The sequence below is a fragment of the Cydia strobilella genome, chromosome 24 (assembly GCF_947568885.1).
Source record: "Cydia strobilella chromosome 24, ilCydStro3.1, whole genome shotgun sequence".
In the NCBI taxonomy this organism is placed as follows: domain Eukaryota; kingdom Metazoa; phylum Arthropoda; class Insecta; order Lepidoptera; family Tortricidae; genus Cydia; species Cydia strobilella.
The window spans coordinates 6280712-6298575 of record NC_086064.1 but is presented as its reverse complement, the minus strand read 5'-3'; the positions used below and the strand labels follow the sequence as shown (position 1 = coordinate 6298575).

The 17864-nt window shown below is 41.7% G+C and overlaps 1 protein-coding gene across 1 annotated transcript; it reads right to left on the bottom strand.

The window, feature by feature from the left end:
• Positions 1-812: 812 nt before the first annotated feature.
• Positions 813-10903, bottom strand: LOC134752280 (D site-binding protein-like). The gene is made up of 4 exons (XM_063687921.1): positions 10801-10903; positions 4330-4419; positions 1982-2133; positions 813-956 (listed from the first exon to the last, which is right to left on the bottom strand). The coding sequence occupies exons 1-4, from the start codon at positions 10901-10903 to the stop codon at positions 813-815; spliced, it is 489 nt and encodes a 162-aa protein (XP_063543991.1).
• Between the last annotated feature and the right edge of the window lie 6961 nt (positions 10904-17864).

Genomic DNA, 17864 nt, shown 5'->3' with positions numbered 1-17864 from the left:
CGTTACAAATTGCATCACGACAAGACTAGGGTTTTAAAATGAAAAATGTACATTGTACATTGATTGGCCTTCAGTATAGGGACAACGCGTAATCTGAATGTCTAATGTCTATGTGGAATGTTCTTACAATAAATACCTATCTGCAAAATCTGCTATGTACATTTGAGAGATGTTTAGGTACTTATAAATATGATATATGGTGATGCTAGCTGTAAAATCTAATTTTTTTTTTGTTAAGATCAACCTGTGATGTCAATTTGTAAAATATTTGGTAAATAAACGATTTGTATTTGTAGTAAACATAGTCAGCCGCTAGCAGTGCCCTCAGCGCTATCGCTTCTTGTCTGTAAGTATAAGTAGTAGGAGCGTTTTCAGCTTTGATGGGAGTGCATGGTTACGGCGGGGTTACTAGCGCTAGTCAGTGGGGGTGCTAGTAGGTACGGCGGGCTCAACAGCCGCTAGCAGCGGCCTCAGCGCTTCTGGCATGTAGCAGTAGTAGGAGCATTTTCAGCTTTGATGGTAGTGGTCACGGCGGGGATGCTAGCGCTAGTCAGCGGTGGTGCTAGTAGGTACGGCGGGCTAAACAGCCGCTAGCAGCGGCCTCAGCGATTCTGGCATGTAGAAGTAGTATAGGGGCGTTTTCAGCTTTGATGGGAGTGGTTACGGCGGGGTTACTAGCGCTAGTCAGCGGTGGTGCTAGTAGGTACGGCGGGCTCAACAGCTGCTAGCAGTGCCGTCAGCGCTTCTGGCATGTATAAGTAGTAGGGGCGTTTTCAGCTTTGATGGTAGTGGTCACGGCGGGGATGCCAGCGCTAGTCAGCGGTGGTGCTAGTAGGTACAGCGGGCTCATCAGCCGCTAGCAGCGCCCTCAGCGCTAACGCCTCTTGTCTGAGCGCCGCCACATGTGCGCGCAATGACGCGTTTTCTTGTTCGAGGAGACAGGCTCGCCATGCAATCTGAAAAATAAGTTTCTGTCAAAATTGTAATATATTTAGGGATGTACCGACTAGTCGCCGACTAGTCGGGAAAGCCGACTATCCGGCCACATTTGTAGTCGGCGATTAGTCGGCGACTAGTCGGCCAAAATGGCCGATTAGTCGGCCACTTATTAGGTACAGAAAAATAGCAAATAAATGACATAAACAGCAAATATTGATCAAATGTTTAATACCCAGTTTACTCAAATTAATAAATTTTTGAGCACAGTTAAGCAAGTTACACTATTGTGCATTTCATTTATTAAAACAAATGTACAAAAATAGCGCGCGAAAAGCTAAAGCGACGCAAGGAGCAAAATAAATGTTTTTCAAAGCATCCGAACTTAGACAAAGCTGCTGCAGTGACTATCCGAATGCAAACTTTGAAGAGAAAAAATTATTTATGGATTTGGCCGACTAGCCGACTAGTCGGCCGACTAATCGGCCATCCGAGCGCCGATTAGTCGGCTAGTCGGCCAAATCAATAGTCGGTACATCACTAAATATATTGCATTGAATTGAATTGCACTTTTTCACTTAGCGCCTATTAATAATAGAGAAATTCATATTTTTCCCACTTTCGTAAATATCCCATATGATTGGTGCCGTAACATACTTATAGCATGGCTGGTCGATGTATTATTGTATTTTGCAGATGGCGTCATACTGGTTGTGGCGCCGGCGTTTCTCAAAGTATAGATACAGAGAGTATACCTGGTCCTCTCGCACTCGGCGCGCGTCTCGTGACTTCTTGGCGGCCTGGTTGTGGCGCCGGCGTCTCTCAAAGTATAGAGACAGAGAGTATACCTGGTCCTCTCGCACTCGGCGCGCGTCTCGTGACTTCTTGGCGGCCTGGTTGTGGCGCCGGCGTCTCTCAAAGTATAGAGATAGAGAGTATATACCTGGTCCTCTCGCACTCGGCGCGCGTCTCGTGACTTCTTGGCGGCCTGGTTGTGATGCCGGCGTCTCTCAATTCTCTCAAAGTATAGAGACAGAGAGTATACCTGGTCCTCTCGCACTCGGCGCGCGTCTCGCGACTTCTTGGCGGCCTGGTTGTTGCGCCGGCGTCGCTCGAAGTATTTCTCGTCCTTCAGCTCGGCGGGGATTGGTCGCTTCTCGCCGCGACGACGGGCCTCTTCTGACAGTCCGTGGAGAGCTTGGATAAAAACGGGGACACGTTAAAGGATGACTCACGCTCTACTCAGTGAACGGAAATACGCTAGTACAGTCAAGGGCATAAATATATGTGCCATTTTCAATCAAAAGGGTACTTATTGTCGGTTGTCAATAAGGCGTTCCATACAGCTTTAATTTGAAATCAACCTTATTGACAAGCGACAATGTGGTACCTTTTGGTTGAAAATGTCACATATATACATTCCCAGTTGCAAAAAATATGTGTAAGTACGCTCTTACACCTTAGACAATAAAGTCGTGTTCACATATTTTTGAGCCATTTATCGGATCGATATTTTTGCCTTCGGCTGTACGGTCCGGGTCCAGGTACAGCTATTTCGTTTTCTATAGAATGCATCACGTGATCACCGTGCGGGTCACTTCTGGATGAGATTGGCTCAGGACCGGGACAAGTGGCGTACTGGACCAGAGGCCTATGCTCAGCAGTGGGCGATAAAGGGCTAATATGATGATGATGATCACCGATAACCTGGCCCGGACCCGGTGTAGGTAAGCTACACTAAGTAAGCGTTGCTTTACTAAGTAAGAAGTATAGTCTTTATCTTCTCAAATTACTTTTTCGTCTAAGACGGTAATCTGTTGAACAAAAGCCATTGTCTCTTTTATGCGAGCGGTTGGCCATTGTGTGTGAGCGCCGCACGCGCCGTGGCACGCGCCAACACACAATGGCACACAAGGGCCGACAGCTCACATAAGAGACAATGGCTTTAGTTCAACAGATTACCGTCTTAGACGAAATAGTTATTTGTGCAACAAGAGAGGAGGTTGGTTTTTCTTGCGAGTGTTTAGTCCCTCGCTACGCTCAAGATTCTAACTTAGAATCACTCGCTTCGCTCGTGATTCAATTATAGAATCTTTCGCTTTCTCGGAACTGAAAAACACGAGATGTTAAATAACTTTGCTCTCGTGTTGCACACATAATTTTTCACCTCAGTAGTGAGAACATATTAAAGGTTAAAATGTATTTCGAATTACACGGAATAATACAGAGAAAAAAAAATGTAATAAAAGTATGAAGTGGCAGTTCATGGCCTTCACTAAATTAAAAAAACTACTTTGTTTCACCTCCCTGTAGTGAGGAAAGTCGCACTTTCTTCACTCTCTGAAGTGATTAAAGTCGCACACTTTACTCACTTCAGAGAGTGATGAAAGAAGGCGTGTTCGAGCTGCTAAGGTGAAATAGTAATTTTTGTGCAGCAAGAGAGGAAAGTTGGGTTTTTCTTGCGAGTGTTTATTTTTGAACTTTGAGCGTAGCGAGGGACTCAAAAACACGAGATGTAAAATAACTTTGCTCTCGTGTTGCACATATAATTTTTCACCTCAGTAGTGAGAACACATTAAAGGTTAATAGTTATTTGTTATACAAGGGTGTGTAACACAAAACTTTTCTCCTCACTTACATAATCTGTGCCCTCACTATAGCGAGGAAAGTGCAACATCCACAGGTGTTAGATCATCTTCATCACTGGAATCACTCATTTTTTTACGATAATACGATATTATAACAGAAAACTCTGGAAGTTGTGTATTTTTGCGTGTCGGAGTCGGTGAGAATTTTTTTGTTGAAAGTGTTGACATTTCTGGCGATACGTTTTGAAATTGCATCGGCTCAACTTGTGCGTTCAGAATTAAATTCAACATCATTTAAAAAAACAAATGTTTATTATGGAATTTTAAGGTGTATGACTTAAAATTATTAAACGAATCTAAATTTTGTATTTTTTATTAAACTCTCAAACCATTTATTTAATGATAATTAATATCGAACGAACAATTATTATTATTATGAGCGTTTTACGTTTTGTTATCTGTCAAAAGCTACTTAAACACGCTCCATCCAAGGTCAAATTACTTTCCCCACTAGTGGATAAAATGCGTTTTTCCCCGCTTGTTTTAAAGGATAAAAGACGGCTTTCCGAGCTAGTGAGGGGAAAAATGTGTTTCGAATTACACAGATTAATACAGAGAAAAAAAGTAAAAAATAAAAATAAAATGAATTTGTAATAGAAGTATGAAGTGGCAGTTCATGGCCTTCACTAAATTAAAAAGCTACTTTGTTTCACTCCCTGGAGTGAGGAAAGTCGCACTTTCCTCACTCCAGGGAGTGACGAAAGTAGGTTTGTTCGAGCTGATGAGGTGAAAAGGTTATTCTTACGTGGCGGGCTGCGCATGGGCAGGTGCTGACAGTAGGGCAGGCACGGCGGCGGCGGCAGCGCGGCTAGCAGGGGCACCACGCTGGGCACGTCTAAAACAAAATAAGTTTATGTCAAAAAAAATATCGATGCAAAATGCAAAATATCGACTGTACTTCTCATTAGTCGTCGTCGCTATAACAACAAATACTAAAAACAGAATATAATAAATATTTGAGTGTGGCTCCCATACCATAAACGTGATTGTTTTGCCGTTTTTTGCGTAATGGTACGGAACCCTTCGTGCGCGAGTCCGACTCGCACTTGTTTAACAAACGCAACACTATAACTCTGTCATTCCTTTCTTGAAGCTCTTTCTATAATTCTTCATATTCCCAGGAAGAAAGGAAATAATCAAAATCATATCATCATTTTGCTCAAATCAGCTTTTTTTTTTACTTTTAAACAAATTTGGGAACAGAATCAATACAGCTCCAAAGTGTGTGTCAATGATGCACCTGTGATTTGACCCTCCTACCTTTAATTGTTAGCGCCGCGGCAACGACCCCTGCCCTCCCTTATTCCCGTATTTGTTGTTATAGCGGCAACAGAAATACATCATCTGTGAAAATTTCAACTCTCTAGATATCACGGTTCATGAGATACAGACTGGTGACAGACGGACAGACAGACTGCGAAGTCTTAGTAATAGGGTCCCGTTTTTACTCTTGGGTACGGAACCCTAAAAACTAGAATTTGTAGGATCTATTTACGCTGGTCTTTCTGTACGGATCACTCGTTAAGCGTCATTAACTCCAGTGTATGAGCAACCCTTTGACCGGGCCGTGGGTACCGGCACCTGGCCTGATCCCTAAACCAACATGTGTGTGTCATGATTGTAGCGTGTGCCGTAACAGGTGATGACACAAACATGCAGTTTCATCGATAGTTGCCCTTTTTATTTTTTTGTGAGCAAACGAAAAATTTGGCTACAAGTCAACTTTTCGTATGCTTAGGCGAGATCAAAGCCACACGACTCCGCTGGCTTTGTCACCTGGAGTCGTAGCACGGTACGCTTATCACCGTGCCTGTCACGTTCTAACAAGTATGAGAGTGCGAAAGTGACGGACTTAGTGATAGGGGAAACCATGCTGCGCGGGCTGGAGATGATGGGAGAGGATCGTGCTGTGAGAAGAGCGTATGTGGGGTAACCGGGCGGAAAACGTCCGTCTGGGCGTCCCAGATACCGCTGGTGTGACGAAGCCCTAAAAGACCTGTCCGCCCTCGGAATACCCAAGTGGCGCAGAATAGGGCAGAGTGGCGCTCTCTTTGTGTCGGAGGTCAAGATCATTTTTGGGTCACTGAGCCAGTGAAGTGAGGTACTTGGGTTAACAAAATACTTCTCCTTATAAATAAACAGATAGTCGACAATTGCCTTAAAAGTTGGTTAAACATTTGCACAGGCTGTCATTAGTCATTACCCACCGTCGGGGGTTCGTAATAGCCCTTCACGCCCCTCGGAGCCACGCGGCGATGACGGTACGATACGGAAATCACTTGAGCTCATTAATTGTTAACAAATATTTGACGCAATTGATCAAGGGGTTAAAAAAGCTTAGTGGTTTGAAGACAAAAAACAAACAAACCTAACCTTTCATTTTTCATTTCATTTATTTATTGCAATCATGTTCATTTCATACAGGTGGTAAATAAAATATAGTCGGTACATGATACCCTGTTAGGGCACAGCAAAATTCTCTTAAAAACTAAATTAACAAAACAATTTTTATTTTATTTTATAAGTTACATACATATTACATTCTGATAGAACCTAAGCTAGCCTTGTAGGGTATTATCTAAATTCTAAAAGTGTTGACAAATAGAAGTGCGTGTTCTAAAGTATAGCAGTATTTATAGTAAATCTATGGATACGAATCCCGTTGCTTGACATAATTATTGAAAGTCATAATGTAATGATTGTCAGATTATCATTAGTTATAATTTCAGAATTATGACTAATGTCCGTTAACATTTCAGGATTTCCATAAGGTTCTTCTTCTTTGTCCTACCCTTATCCCAGTTTATCTGGGGTCGGGTCTTCCCGTACATTTGCGCCAAAGAATTCTATTTCGGGTTGTCTGTGGGTTAATGTTCTGCTTCTGGACCTCTCTTTGCACGTTAGACCACCATGTAGAAGGTGGCCTGCCTTGTCCCTTCGGCTGTTCTGGGAGATTAAGGACCCGTTTTATGGGATGAGTTTCTTCACGCCTCATTACGTGCCCGTACCCGTGCCCGTAAGTATTCCATAAGGTTATGTTAGGTTAGGTTTGTTTTATGGCAATCCTGAAAAGTTACGCGTTTCTGAGAAAAACCAAATTACGACTAAAGAAAATTCGGACAAACAATACATTTTGACTTAAAACTTTATGAGAAACAATAGAGACCCTATGGATATGATCTGAAATAAATGATTAGTTTATTTTATTTTATTTTATTATAGCTATTATATTACAGCGTTATTGTTCTACATTTAAAGACAATTAAATCTCGGTTTGAACTCGATTCTCTTAGAATTTACTTTTGACGCGTTGTCTGACGCTAATATGTTATTTTTATTATGTTACCTTAATTACAATATGTAGATTAGAATTAATAGAATAGAAAAACTGTACTATTGTGTGCCCTTACAGGGTGTCATGAACTGGCTATATAAAATGTAACACCTTATTATGTACATGACAATGCAATATTGAATAAATGACTAAATGACCCGCAAATTTTGATGGTAACTATAGGTATACATGTAGCTGTAGGTACCGCGGTAACCCTGCTGTTGAACTGTTAGCAAGCCGAGGCTATTTGGCTTTCCGTTTCTTGGTACAGACTTCTTTATGGTACAAAAAGTGCTCCACACCACAAATTTTAAAATGGTTAAAGTGCAAGTTAAGTTTAGTTGTTACTTGATAAGAAAACTGTTACGTAATATTGAAAGAAGGGACTATTTTACAATGAACTGCATACGTTTAGTAAATGTTATTGTAATACTTAATTATTAAGATTTTTTAAAGATAATTGAAAACGATCGGAAATGTCAATGTCAAGAATTTCGACTAAACAAATGCGTCTGCAGTACATTGCTGGCTCGATTTATTTTGTTAGAAAATATCAGTAATTTTTTTTTGATTTAATTAACTAAAACCATTTGGATTTAATTATACATTAGTTAACGAGTCTATACTTTAATTTATTGCTCGTGTTACAAGAAGCACCCTGTATAATAGTTCTTACGAACAGACACTTACCTCTCAAAGAAAACACAAATACCTAATTACCTACCGTTTTGATACTTACACAAAAATACAAAAACATTACCTACATCTTTAAAACAATTTAATAGTACCTACGTAGCTTGTAACTATCGTAAAAATAATAACAGTAGGTGTAAGTACCTATATTGAGAATGTCTACTTACTTTTCCTTATCTGTCGAAAGAAGAAAAAACCATATTTTTTATTTGTTTTGTTGTTTCTGCATCCATCCCATGAATCTATCCATCCACACTACTATTATTTGTTCGTTACGAAGACGTTACTTTGGCAGAATAAGTAAACTTTGGCATAGCGCGCGTTGACGTGCGTGCGTGCGTGAGCGCGTGTGGCAACCAACTGGCTAGCTTTAGTACCGCCGGCGGGAAGCGAGTCGGAGGTATAAATTCGAGCTCGCGCGGAGAGTTCCATAGGCCTGTCCACACTCTCAAAATCAGGCAAGTTAGGGTGTCCTCTGACCTCTGAACTCTGTGGCAGGTAACCAAAGCTACCGACCCGAGCCATTAGTGCGTCATTACGTGCCCTGTCATTACGCGTGCCACCTGTACGCTCCCGTAATTAGTATAGGGAGACGGTGTAAAACAGGTAAATGCAGGGATTGTTGTGATTGCTTGCAGAGAGTAGGCGAGGTGGGAGACACCATGTGTCGGGAGGTCTTCTTCCCAGGGAATTAATGGGGATATTTATGATCGTTTTCCAGTTAAATCCGTCCTAAATATGCCAACTAAATCCCTGGGAAGAGGAAAACCTCCCGACACATGGTCACAGGGCGGACACGCTATACTACATCAAAAATCACTTGCGTTTCTATGTGTGAACGGCCCGTCTGTACACGCATCATGCGTCTTAGTGTAAGTTGCTTAAAAATAGTACTGAGCGGCCGGCGAACGGCCGTCAATCTAATGTCGCGGGGCGAGGTAATTCGAGTCGGGGCGGGGCGGTGCGTGGCCGTTCTGTATGAAAATACTATTACTTATTCTGTGACATGGTGGTCCAATATCAAGCGGGTGAAGCGGGAGATGAAAGCCCAGAACCTTACCCCTATGACAGCCAAGGATAGAGCGTCCTGGCGCCGCCGTACAAGGAGGCCCGACCCCAGATAGAACTGGGACTAAGGGAAGGAGGAAGAAGAAGATGAAGCAGAGAGTAAGCGAGTCGGAGGTCGGACGATGGCAGGTACGTGTCCAAATACTCCCCCTCTCGGCAAGAGAGGGAAAAGGAGCGGCGAGTCTCACACACCGTGCGTAAGTGCATTCCCACTCCGTCAAAAATAAAAAAGGTAGGTAGGTAGGTGTCAGCCGGCGGCAAGGGTGTAGTTGAAAATGCTTGTAGAGCGCAGGATAGCCAAGAATGATAATCGTTAATAGAATAGTTATTTGTGCAACAAGAGAGGAAAGTTGGTTTTTGTTTTTGAGTCCAGAGTTAGCGAAAGATCTTATAATTGAATCACGAGCGAAGCGAGTGATTCTAAGTTAAAATCTTGAGCGTAGCGTGGGACTTAAAAACACGAGATGTAAAATAACTTTGCTCACGTGTGACACATACAACTTTTCACCTCAGTAGTGAGAACATATTAAAGGTTAAAAAAATTCGACATCAAGTAAATAAGTTAACCACCTTTATTTAAACATTCATGAATGAAAGGCGTCATCATTACGACGAAAGCTTCTAGAAATATCAATTTACTTCAGGGAGTGACGAAAGTCGCACTTTCGTCACTGTTTTTACGCAGGGAAGTAGGCTTGTTCGAGCTGCTGAGGTGAAAAAAGCTTGTCGGAACTTTCATTAATGTATGGAAAGAGTCACGTGAGTTTTGGTAGCATCTGTCATCCCGATACATTTTTAGGGTTCCGTACCCAAAGGGTCAAAATGGGACCCTATTATTACTAAGACTCCGCTGTCCGTCCGTCCGTCTGTCACCGGGCTGTATATCATGAACCGTGATAGCTAGACAGTTGAAATTTTCACTGATGATGTATTTTTGTGGCCGCTATAACAACAAATGCTAAAAACAGAATAAAATAAATATTTAAGTGGGGCTACCATACAACAAACGTGATTTTGCCATTTTTTGCGTAATGGTACGGAACCCCGCGAGTCTGACTCGCACTTGGCCGGTTTTTAAATGATTAACTGTCGTTTAATTTCATTATTTTGAACATAAGCACGAAATCAAGCGAAATCTCACCTCACCCCGTAGTTGGGGTTATAGGGGATAGCAAATGGGGTGAGATGGGAATATGTATGAAGTAAAACTTTCAGATTGTGAATTTCGGATTAGCTTGCCTTGATCCGCTCTCCGTCCCACTCTCTGCTCATCCTTATCGCGCCTCTTCCGCATGATTGGGGCCCCGCCACCCTGCTTCCGGTAGCCTGGCCCCATATCTTACACCTCTCACTTCTAGTCATTCCAGTTTTTAGGGTTCCGTACCCAAAGGGTAAAAACGGGACCTATTACTAAGACTCCGCTGTCCGTCTGTCCGTCTGTTTGTCCGTCTGTCTGTCTGTCACCGTTGTATATCATGTACCGTGATAGCTAGACAGTTGAAATTTTCACAGATGATGTATTTCTGTTGCCGCTATAACAACAAATACTAAAAAAGTACGGAACCCTCGGTGGGCGAGTCCGACTCGCACTTGGCCGGTTTTTTAAATGTTTTAATTTGGCTACTCAGTGTTGCCACAAGAAAAAGAAATATGTCTAAAAGTATAATAAAATTACTTTTAGAGCACCCAGAAAATCAGTGGTAACTGAAAACGCCGCGTCCCTTCTGCCCCCTCAATCCCTACTCGCTCCATTTTACGGTAGTGTACAACTTGAAATAAAATGTGACGTTTTCAACCAAAAGGTACCACATTGTCGCTTGTCGATAAGGTTGATTTCTAATTGAAGCTATATGGAAATAGCGCCTTACTGACAAGCGACAATAAGTACCCTTTTAGTTAGATTGTGCCAGATGTCCACGCATGTAGGGGTGGACGAGAAGATCTTGGGGTCGTGGATGAGGTGAGTTAAATGACACTCATAGTCCAATACATTCACGTATGATATTAACTTGGTGATACAGAGGTGGTATAATATCACGGTAAGCGGACGGGCTCGACCGTCCGTCGCAAGATTGCTGAGAGATTGTAAATGGCACAAATAGTGAGAATAAAAATGTTTACCTGGCGGTAAGAAGTGGTTGTAACTCCGTAGTAAGCGGAGGGCAGCCAGCGCGCCGCTGTGCTGCGCCGAACATGGCTCCAAGTCGTAGAGAGGTAGGTTCATGTTGTTTATATTTTGGTCCATTTCTTCACTCACTAAGGCACTTCTAAGTCCACCTCAAGTTTCCAAACGAAGATAGAAGACGGAAGAATAAGATGGCTTATTTCCTTTTATTACTACTTAGATTTTAAATGTTTGTCTCAGTCAGCGATATGATGACCTTACTGAATTTTATTTTTTTACTTTTTAGGGTTCCGTACCCAAAGGGTAAAAACGGGACCCTATTACTAAGCTCCGCTGTCCGTCTGTCCGTCTGTCTGTCTGTCTGTCACCAGGCTGTATCTCATGAACCGTGATAGCTAGACAGATATGTATTTCTGTTTCCGCTATAACAACAAATACTAAAAACAGAATAATATAAATATTTAAATGGGGCTCCCATACAACAAACGTGATTTTTTTGCTGTTTTTCCCGTAATGGTACGGAACCCTTCGTGCGCGAGTCCGACTCGCACTTGGCCGGTTTTTTACACTAACTAAGAAATTCATAGAGTTATCGCATCGTTAGCATCGATCTTGATAGCGAACGCAGTGCAAATGTTATTTATACGTCATAATTTCATAGAAGTATGACGATGACGTTGTCAAAATCGTTGCAGACTTATCTTCTCTAGCTCATATACGTGGGCCAAACTAAAAGTTTTTAAGAATAAAGAAAACTGGCAAGCTACCGCTACAATATACAGTGACCGTTATTTGAAACATGGCGGCTAGGTTCGTGTGGCGCAGGTAGATGGTAAAGTTTTTTAATACTACGTCGGTGGCAAACAAGCATACGGCCCGCCTGATGTTAACGGGCCCACTGATTACCAGTCCGTCGGACGTTATCAGCCTGTCAGTTAGAAACATGTTAGAACAAAAATTTGACAGTTCCGAACAATTGACAGGCCGATATCGTCCTGCGGACTGGTCATCAGTGGGCCCCTTTAAGCAGTGTCCGTAGCCTATGTACAATTCAATTCAATATAGTCTTTATTCAAATAGGCCTAGCAACAAGCACTTTTAAATTGTCAAGTTTTAAATATTACCTTAATCTAAATATCAGAGCAATTTATTGATGCAGTTATTATTATTCTTAAAAACATTGAATTATTATAGATATGTCAAACCTAATAATAAGAATTTCACAAAAGGATCGTCAAACACCAAAATTGTATAAAAAATACTAGTCTAGAAACTTTCGCCTGCAACTCCAGAGGAGATACATGCGCGTTGCCGACCCTAACACTCCGCAACCTCGTTGAGCTCTGGCAACCTTACTCACCGGCAAGAACACAACACTATGAGTAGGGTAATGATATTTGACTGCTGTTTTCTGTAAGGTGGAACTTCCCCAATTGGGGAATGGGGAAAGTTCCCCAATGACATCCGCTGTGCTGTGCCCTACCACACAAAGCGAGATGACATTCACAGTGCCCATACCTCTTTTTTGAGCTCGGCCGAATTTCACCTTCCCATACAAACGGAATTTCGTTCTCATTTTAAAACCACGTGTTGGATTATAATGACTTTGCACATACAATGACATGAGGTATATCTTAGGTCTGTAATTAGTGTATACTATAGCTCTAGTATATAAAACAAAGGAAATATAGCAAAAACAAGTTTTGTAGGAAAAACAAATTCGCTGTATTTTTTTAACTATTTGTATCTGAAGCTAAGCTACATAAACCTTATCCTATTGTAAGTACACCGTTTTAGATCAATCTAGCTAGTCGTTTTAAAATGAGAGCGTAACTACGTTTGTATGGAGAACCGAGCTTGCCGGGGACTCTTAAGGACATGCCCGGGTCCAATGACGGTCAGTACGTCAAAGAAATGAATTTCCTACCCATTTTGTACCATTATATTGTCACTGTGACAAGGTACGAAATTGATAGGAAATTCAATTCTTTGACCGTAGGTATTTGTGCTACGAGTAACTACGATTGCGTGCGTAGCTACCGTAGCATCTCGTAGCGGTTAATCCATACTGTCTGTCTGTGTGTTACCTCTTCACGCTTAAACCGCTGAACGGATTTAATTGAGATTTGGCATAGAGGTAGTTTGAATCCCGGAGAAGGAAATAGGATAGTTTTTATTCCGAAAATCATCCCCTAAGAGGGTCAAAAGCGGGGTGGAATTGAGATAATTCATGAATTGCCTGATAATTTGCTCAAATTCAATGATTGCCAATTAGACTTTATCCAGGCGCTATTCTTACTCTAGCTGTGGTTACTAAGTCCACGCAGACGAAGTCGCGGGCAAAAGCTTTTCCAATAATTTAGGGTCAGACCAAACTAACTCGGCGGCGATTTTGATAACACACTGAGCAAATGTTATTTAAGTGTCGTAATTTCATATAAATTTGACGTTTCAAATAACACTGACACAATCTGTGCTGTGGTTACAGAGCGGGACCCACGGAACACCATAGACGGTGCAGGCCGGGGTTCAGGCAGACCGAAAAGGAGATGGCGGGACGACTTGGACGCATTCTACCCCAAATGGTGGGAAGGTGCCGATGACAGGGCCAAGTGGAGAAAACGAGGGGAGGCCTTTGCCCAGCAGTGGGACACCAAAGTAGGCTAATAAAAAAAAAAACTGTGCTACTATTAAAACGAGATCCTGCAGAAAACTAACCGCAGCCAAATAACACTAGACCCTACTAATAGTGTTGTGTTCCTGCCGGTGAGTAAGGTTGCCAGAGCTCGAGGGAGAGGAGTGTTAGGTCGGCAACGCGCATGTAACTCCTCTGGAGTTGCAGGCGTAGATAGGCTACGGAGACTGCTTAACATCAGGCGGGCCGTATGCTTGTTTGCCACCGACGTAGTATAAAAAAAAAAAAAAACTGCAGTCTGCTGTGTGTTTGGTAGAATTAAAAATACATGTTCTGTGAAAATTACTATAGGTAGGTACTATACTATAGGAATTATTAACTTGGCAATTTATTACTCTTCTGGCTTCTACATTTAGAACACGGTGACGCAGGCAAATAAGCACAAAGACCTGCAACTGGCTATATTTTACAAAACTTTTACCTAAAATCCACACTTTAACACCACCACCGAAGTAAAATTCACACCAACTAAATTACAAAAGGAAAGCTAGTCGTTAGGTAATTTTCACGGCTCTTCCGATTGGCTATTACGCTAATTATTAGATCATTTCCCGGGCGCTGATTGGTCCGTGTGGCCCCGCCCCCGCGCCTTATGACACGCGGTGTCATAGAATGTAACGATCATTTTGAATTGTTAATGAAGTGTTATTAACGGCTTGTGCGGGTCCTTTTTTGGGGGAGCTTTGCTAATATTTGCTTTTTTGTTAACGTGTTTGTTGTTGTGATTGCTGTTTTTGTAACAGTGTGAGCAGCGTTTAAATAAATTTGTTGACATATACTTAATGAACAAATAGGTACACCTAAGGTGACAGTTCAGATGGACGTAGGACCCGTACGTAGATCTGGGGCCCGTTTCTCAAAAGCTTGTAGATTGTAATACAAGTGGAAGTCCCTTTCTAACAAAAGCTGTCAAAAAGTGACATCCGCTTGTATTACAAGTTGCTAGCTTTTGAGCAACGGGCCTCTGGTTATGCTACTTCAGTCAACCTCAGTAGTTTTTGTATCGAGACTGACTGAAATATATAGCAAAATACGTTCGTACGTTACCGTGAAAATACGATGGAAATAGTAGATTGTTAACCAAGGCATGAAAGGCACTTATTCGTGCCAAGGTATTTTGGCGCTCGAACGCAGTGAGAGCGCCAAACGTCCGAGGCATAAATGAAGCCTTTCACCCGAGTTAAACACTACTTTTCATTTCGAATACGAGGAAAGTAAAATGCGTGTGTTTTTTTATAAACATGACTAAGTATCATTTTTAATAGTATTTCTTTAGGGTACTTTCAATTAACAATTCAGGCTAAAGTATCGTTCTTTACGGAATGGAGAGTCAAATATCAGAATGGAAATTGTATAACAAATCCATTTAAACTCAAATTTCAATTGCTTATCGTAAAAAAAATAAAAAAATCCTACTTCGAACGTAAAAAGCTCTAGTGCAGACACGTATCATTTTCACACCTTTTAGAACAACAATGACCCTCTTTCAGAGCATGAGAAATGAAAATAATTATGCACTACATCTTGTAGATGGTAGTTGATGGTAGAAAGTATTGAAAGAAAGCTGTCTTTAAAATTCAGAATAGGTAGTCACATGAGATGCAAATTTTGAGTTTTTTCGTCAACTTGGTTGGCATTACGTTTAAGTGATGATTTTGATGATAAAATGTTTAATAACGTCACTGGGATAAAAGCTATATTGTTTTACATCACTTTTACAGTTAGTAATATTTACCTTCTGTCGGTGTGGTTTCACTCTTCGCACCACTGGCTACGCTTGTGGTTCAATTTTGATATCTTTCGCTATCTCGGGTATCAATATTAGTACAAGGGGTCAAACAACAACGTGCCCCCTTCTAAACAAAACAAATAAATATAAGAGATTGAAAATACTGTCTTTTACGACTTAAATAGCCCCAAAATGATTAAAATTACAGACCTTGAGTGGTCTAACTAACCTCGTGACGAACCCTGATGGCTTACATTACTTAAAAATATGTGCCGTTTTCAACCAAAAGGGTACTTATTGCCGCTTGTCAATACGGCGCTATTTCCTTAAAGCTTCAATTTGGAATCAACCTTATCGACAACCGACAATGTGGTACCTTTTAGTTGAAAACCTCACATATTTTGATTTTGTTATAGGGTTTTGTTAGGGGTTTGATCATATAAAACTAAGTCTCCCACCGCGTCTGTCTGTCTGTATGTTCGCGATAAACTCACTCATTTTTCATGCGCTTTTCACATATCAATAGAGTGATTCTTGAGGTGTATATATTTGTATAATTTGTTAAGGTTTACCCGTGCGAAGCCGGGGCGAGTCACTAGTTGGTTATAAAGCAAACTGTGTCCAATAAAACACCCAACGAAGGCAATATGGCCGCGTGGCAGTGACGCCGAGCGCGGGTAACAGCACAGCGTCGTCTGTGGAGACTACATAAATGTTAGATAAAATTAATGAAATCAAAGACTGGACAAAATAGATCGAGAAACTTTACTCTCAAGAATTGATATGGCCAACGGTCAGGGGAAGGGGACGGGCATACATTTAGTTACTAATTTTAATCTCTATTGGGACCAGACTTATGGCTCTACAAATAACCATCGCATATGTCGGGTATTTTGTGCTATATTCATTGTTTAATGACATAACAATTATTTTGGTATGGAGATATGTAGAGTGAGACCCGAGGAAGGACATAGGGATAATTTCTATCACTCATCATCACCATCATCACCATCCAATGCAAGTGAACTCAAGGACGGTAGCTAGTATAATATGTAATATGCTTCTCACTGCTTGGCAGGCACTTTTCGGTAAAGGAAAACACCGCGAGGAAACCGGACTAATCCCAATAAGGTCTAGTTTACCCTCTAGTTGGAAGGTCAGATGGCAGTCGCTTTCGTAATGGCCCACGCCAATTCCTGGGATTAGTTGCCAAGCGGACCCCAGACTCCCATGAGCTGTGGCAAAATGCCGGGAAAACGCGAGGAAGATGATGCTTGATTGCTGGTCTTCCCACAGCTAGTTCAAGCAGGCAGGTTGGTACAGTAGACTATCGAAATAAAGTTTGGCACTGTCACTACGGCTGAGCAGGATGGGCAGCTTGTAAAGTTTTATGAATAAGTCGGTTAATATATGACCTACTTAAGCTGAACTCTTATAAATCCAAGGCCGTGTCCACAGCTCCCCTGTTCTTGTTCGCAGTAATTGCTGGCTGATCACTATTTAACCGCACGGTGACACACACGGTTGTTCCTACTATCCGATTAACAAAATCGGGGTTTATTCCCATTTGTCCACGTCGGGCACAGATGGGTATAGGGTCTTCATATAAATTTAATATTTGTCCCCGTCTCAATACAAACGTAGTCCCCATATTCCTCTCTGGATATTATTGTTATGTATAGATATGTGGGTACCTATAATAATGTATGCATACCGCCAGTCGGAATAAAGCATCAGCTGTGTTAACGTACTCTCGTGGTTTCAATTATCCAAAATACTTCATTGGCGACGAGGATGGGATGGGTATGGCGGCGGTCACGTGGGGCGGGGACAAATGGGAATACACCAACATCGGGGCTAATACAAACATTGAAATTTAGAAGTCGTCTATCTGTTTCGTGAATATTAATGATTTTGTTCCAGGTTGAAATTTCAGATGGCAGCTACTTTTTAGGGTTCCGTACCAAAAACGGGACCATATTACTAAGATTCCGCTGTCTGTCTGTCTGTCCGTCTGTCAGCTGTATCTCATGAACCATGATAGCTAGACAGTTGAAATTTACACAGATGATGTATTTCTGTTGCGGCTATAACAACAAATACTAAAAACAGAATAAAATAAATATTTAAGTGGGGCTACAACAAACATGATTTTTTTGCCGTTTTTTTGCGTAATGTTACGGAACCCTTCGTGCGCGAGCCCGACTCGCACTTAGTTGGTTTTTTTGCGTAATGGTACGAAACCGTTCGCGTTCGGTCCGACTCGCACTTGTTTAGGTTGCCGAGCGGGCCCCAGGCTCCCACGTACCGTGGTAAATGCGGGGAGAATGTTAGGAAGATGATTCTAACAGTTGATGTGCAAACGTATTTTAACACAAACACGCAAACACAATTAAATGCCCAAGTGTCGGCGTGTGAAACGCCACGTGTGTGCGCGCCCCATAAACTCTGTATTGTCCACGGAATACAATCACGGGCGCAACTCGCTTTGTGACCTCAAGCTAATTTTTGTGTTGTGATACGTACTCTTTTAACCTTACAGGGTTTTGTAAATGGGTCGATAAGGGTAACTTAGAGGCTATAACAACCGGAATCGCCTTTAAGAGCTTACCCCAGTTAGCCTATCTACTTATATA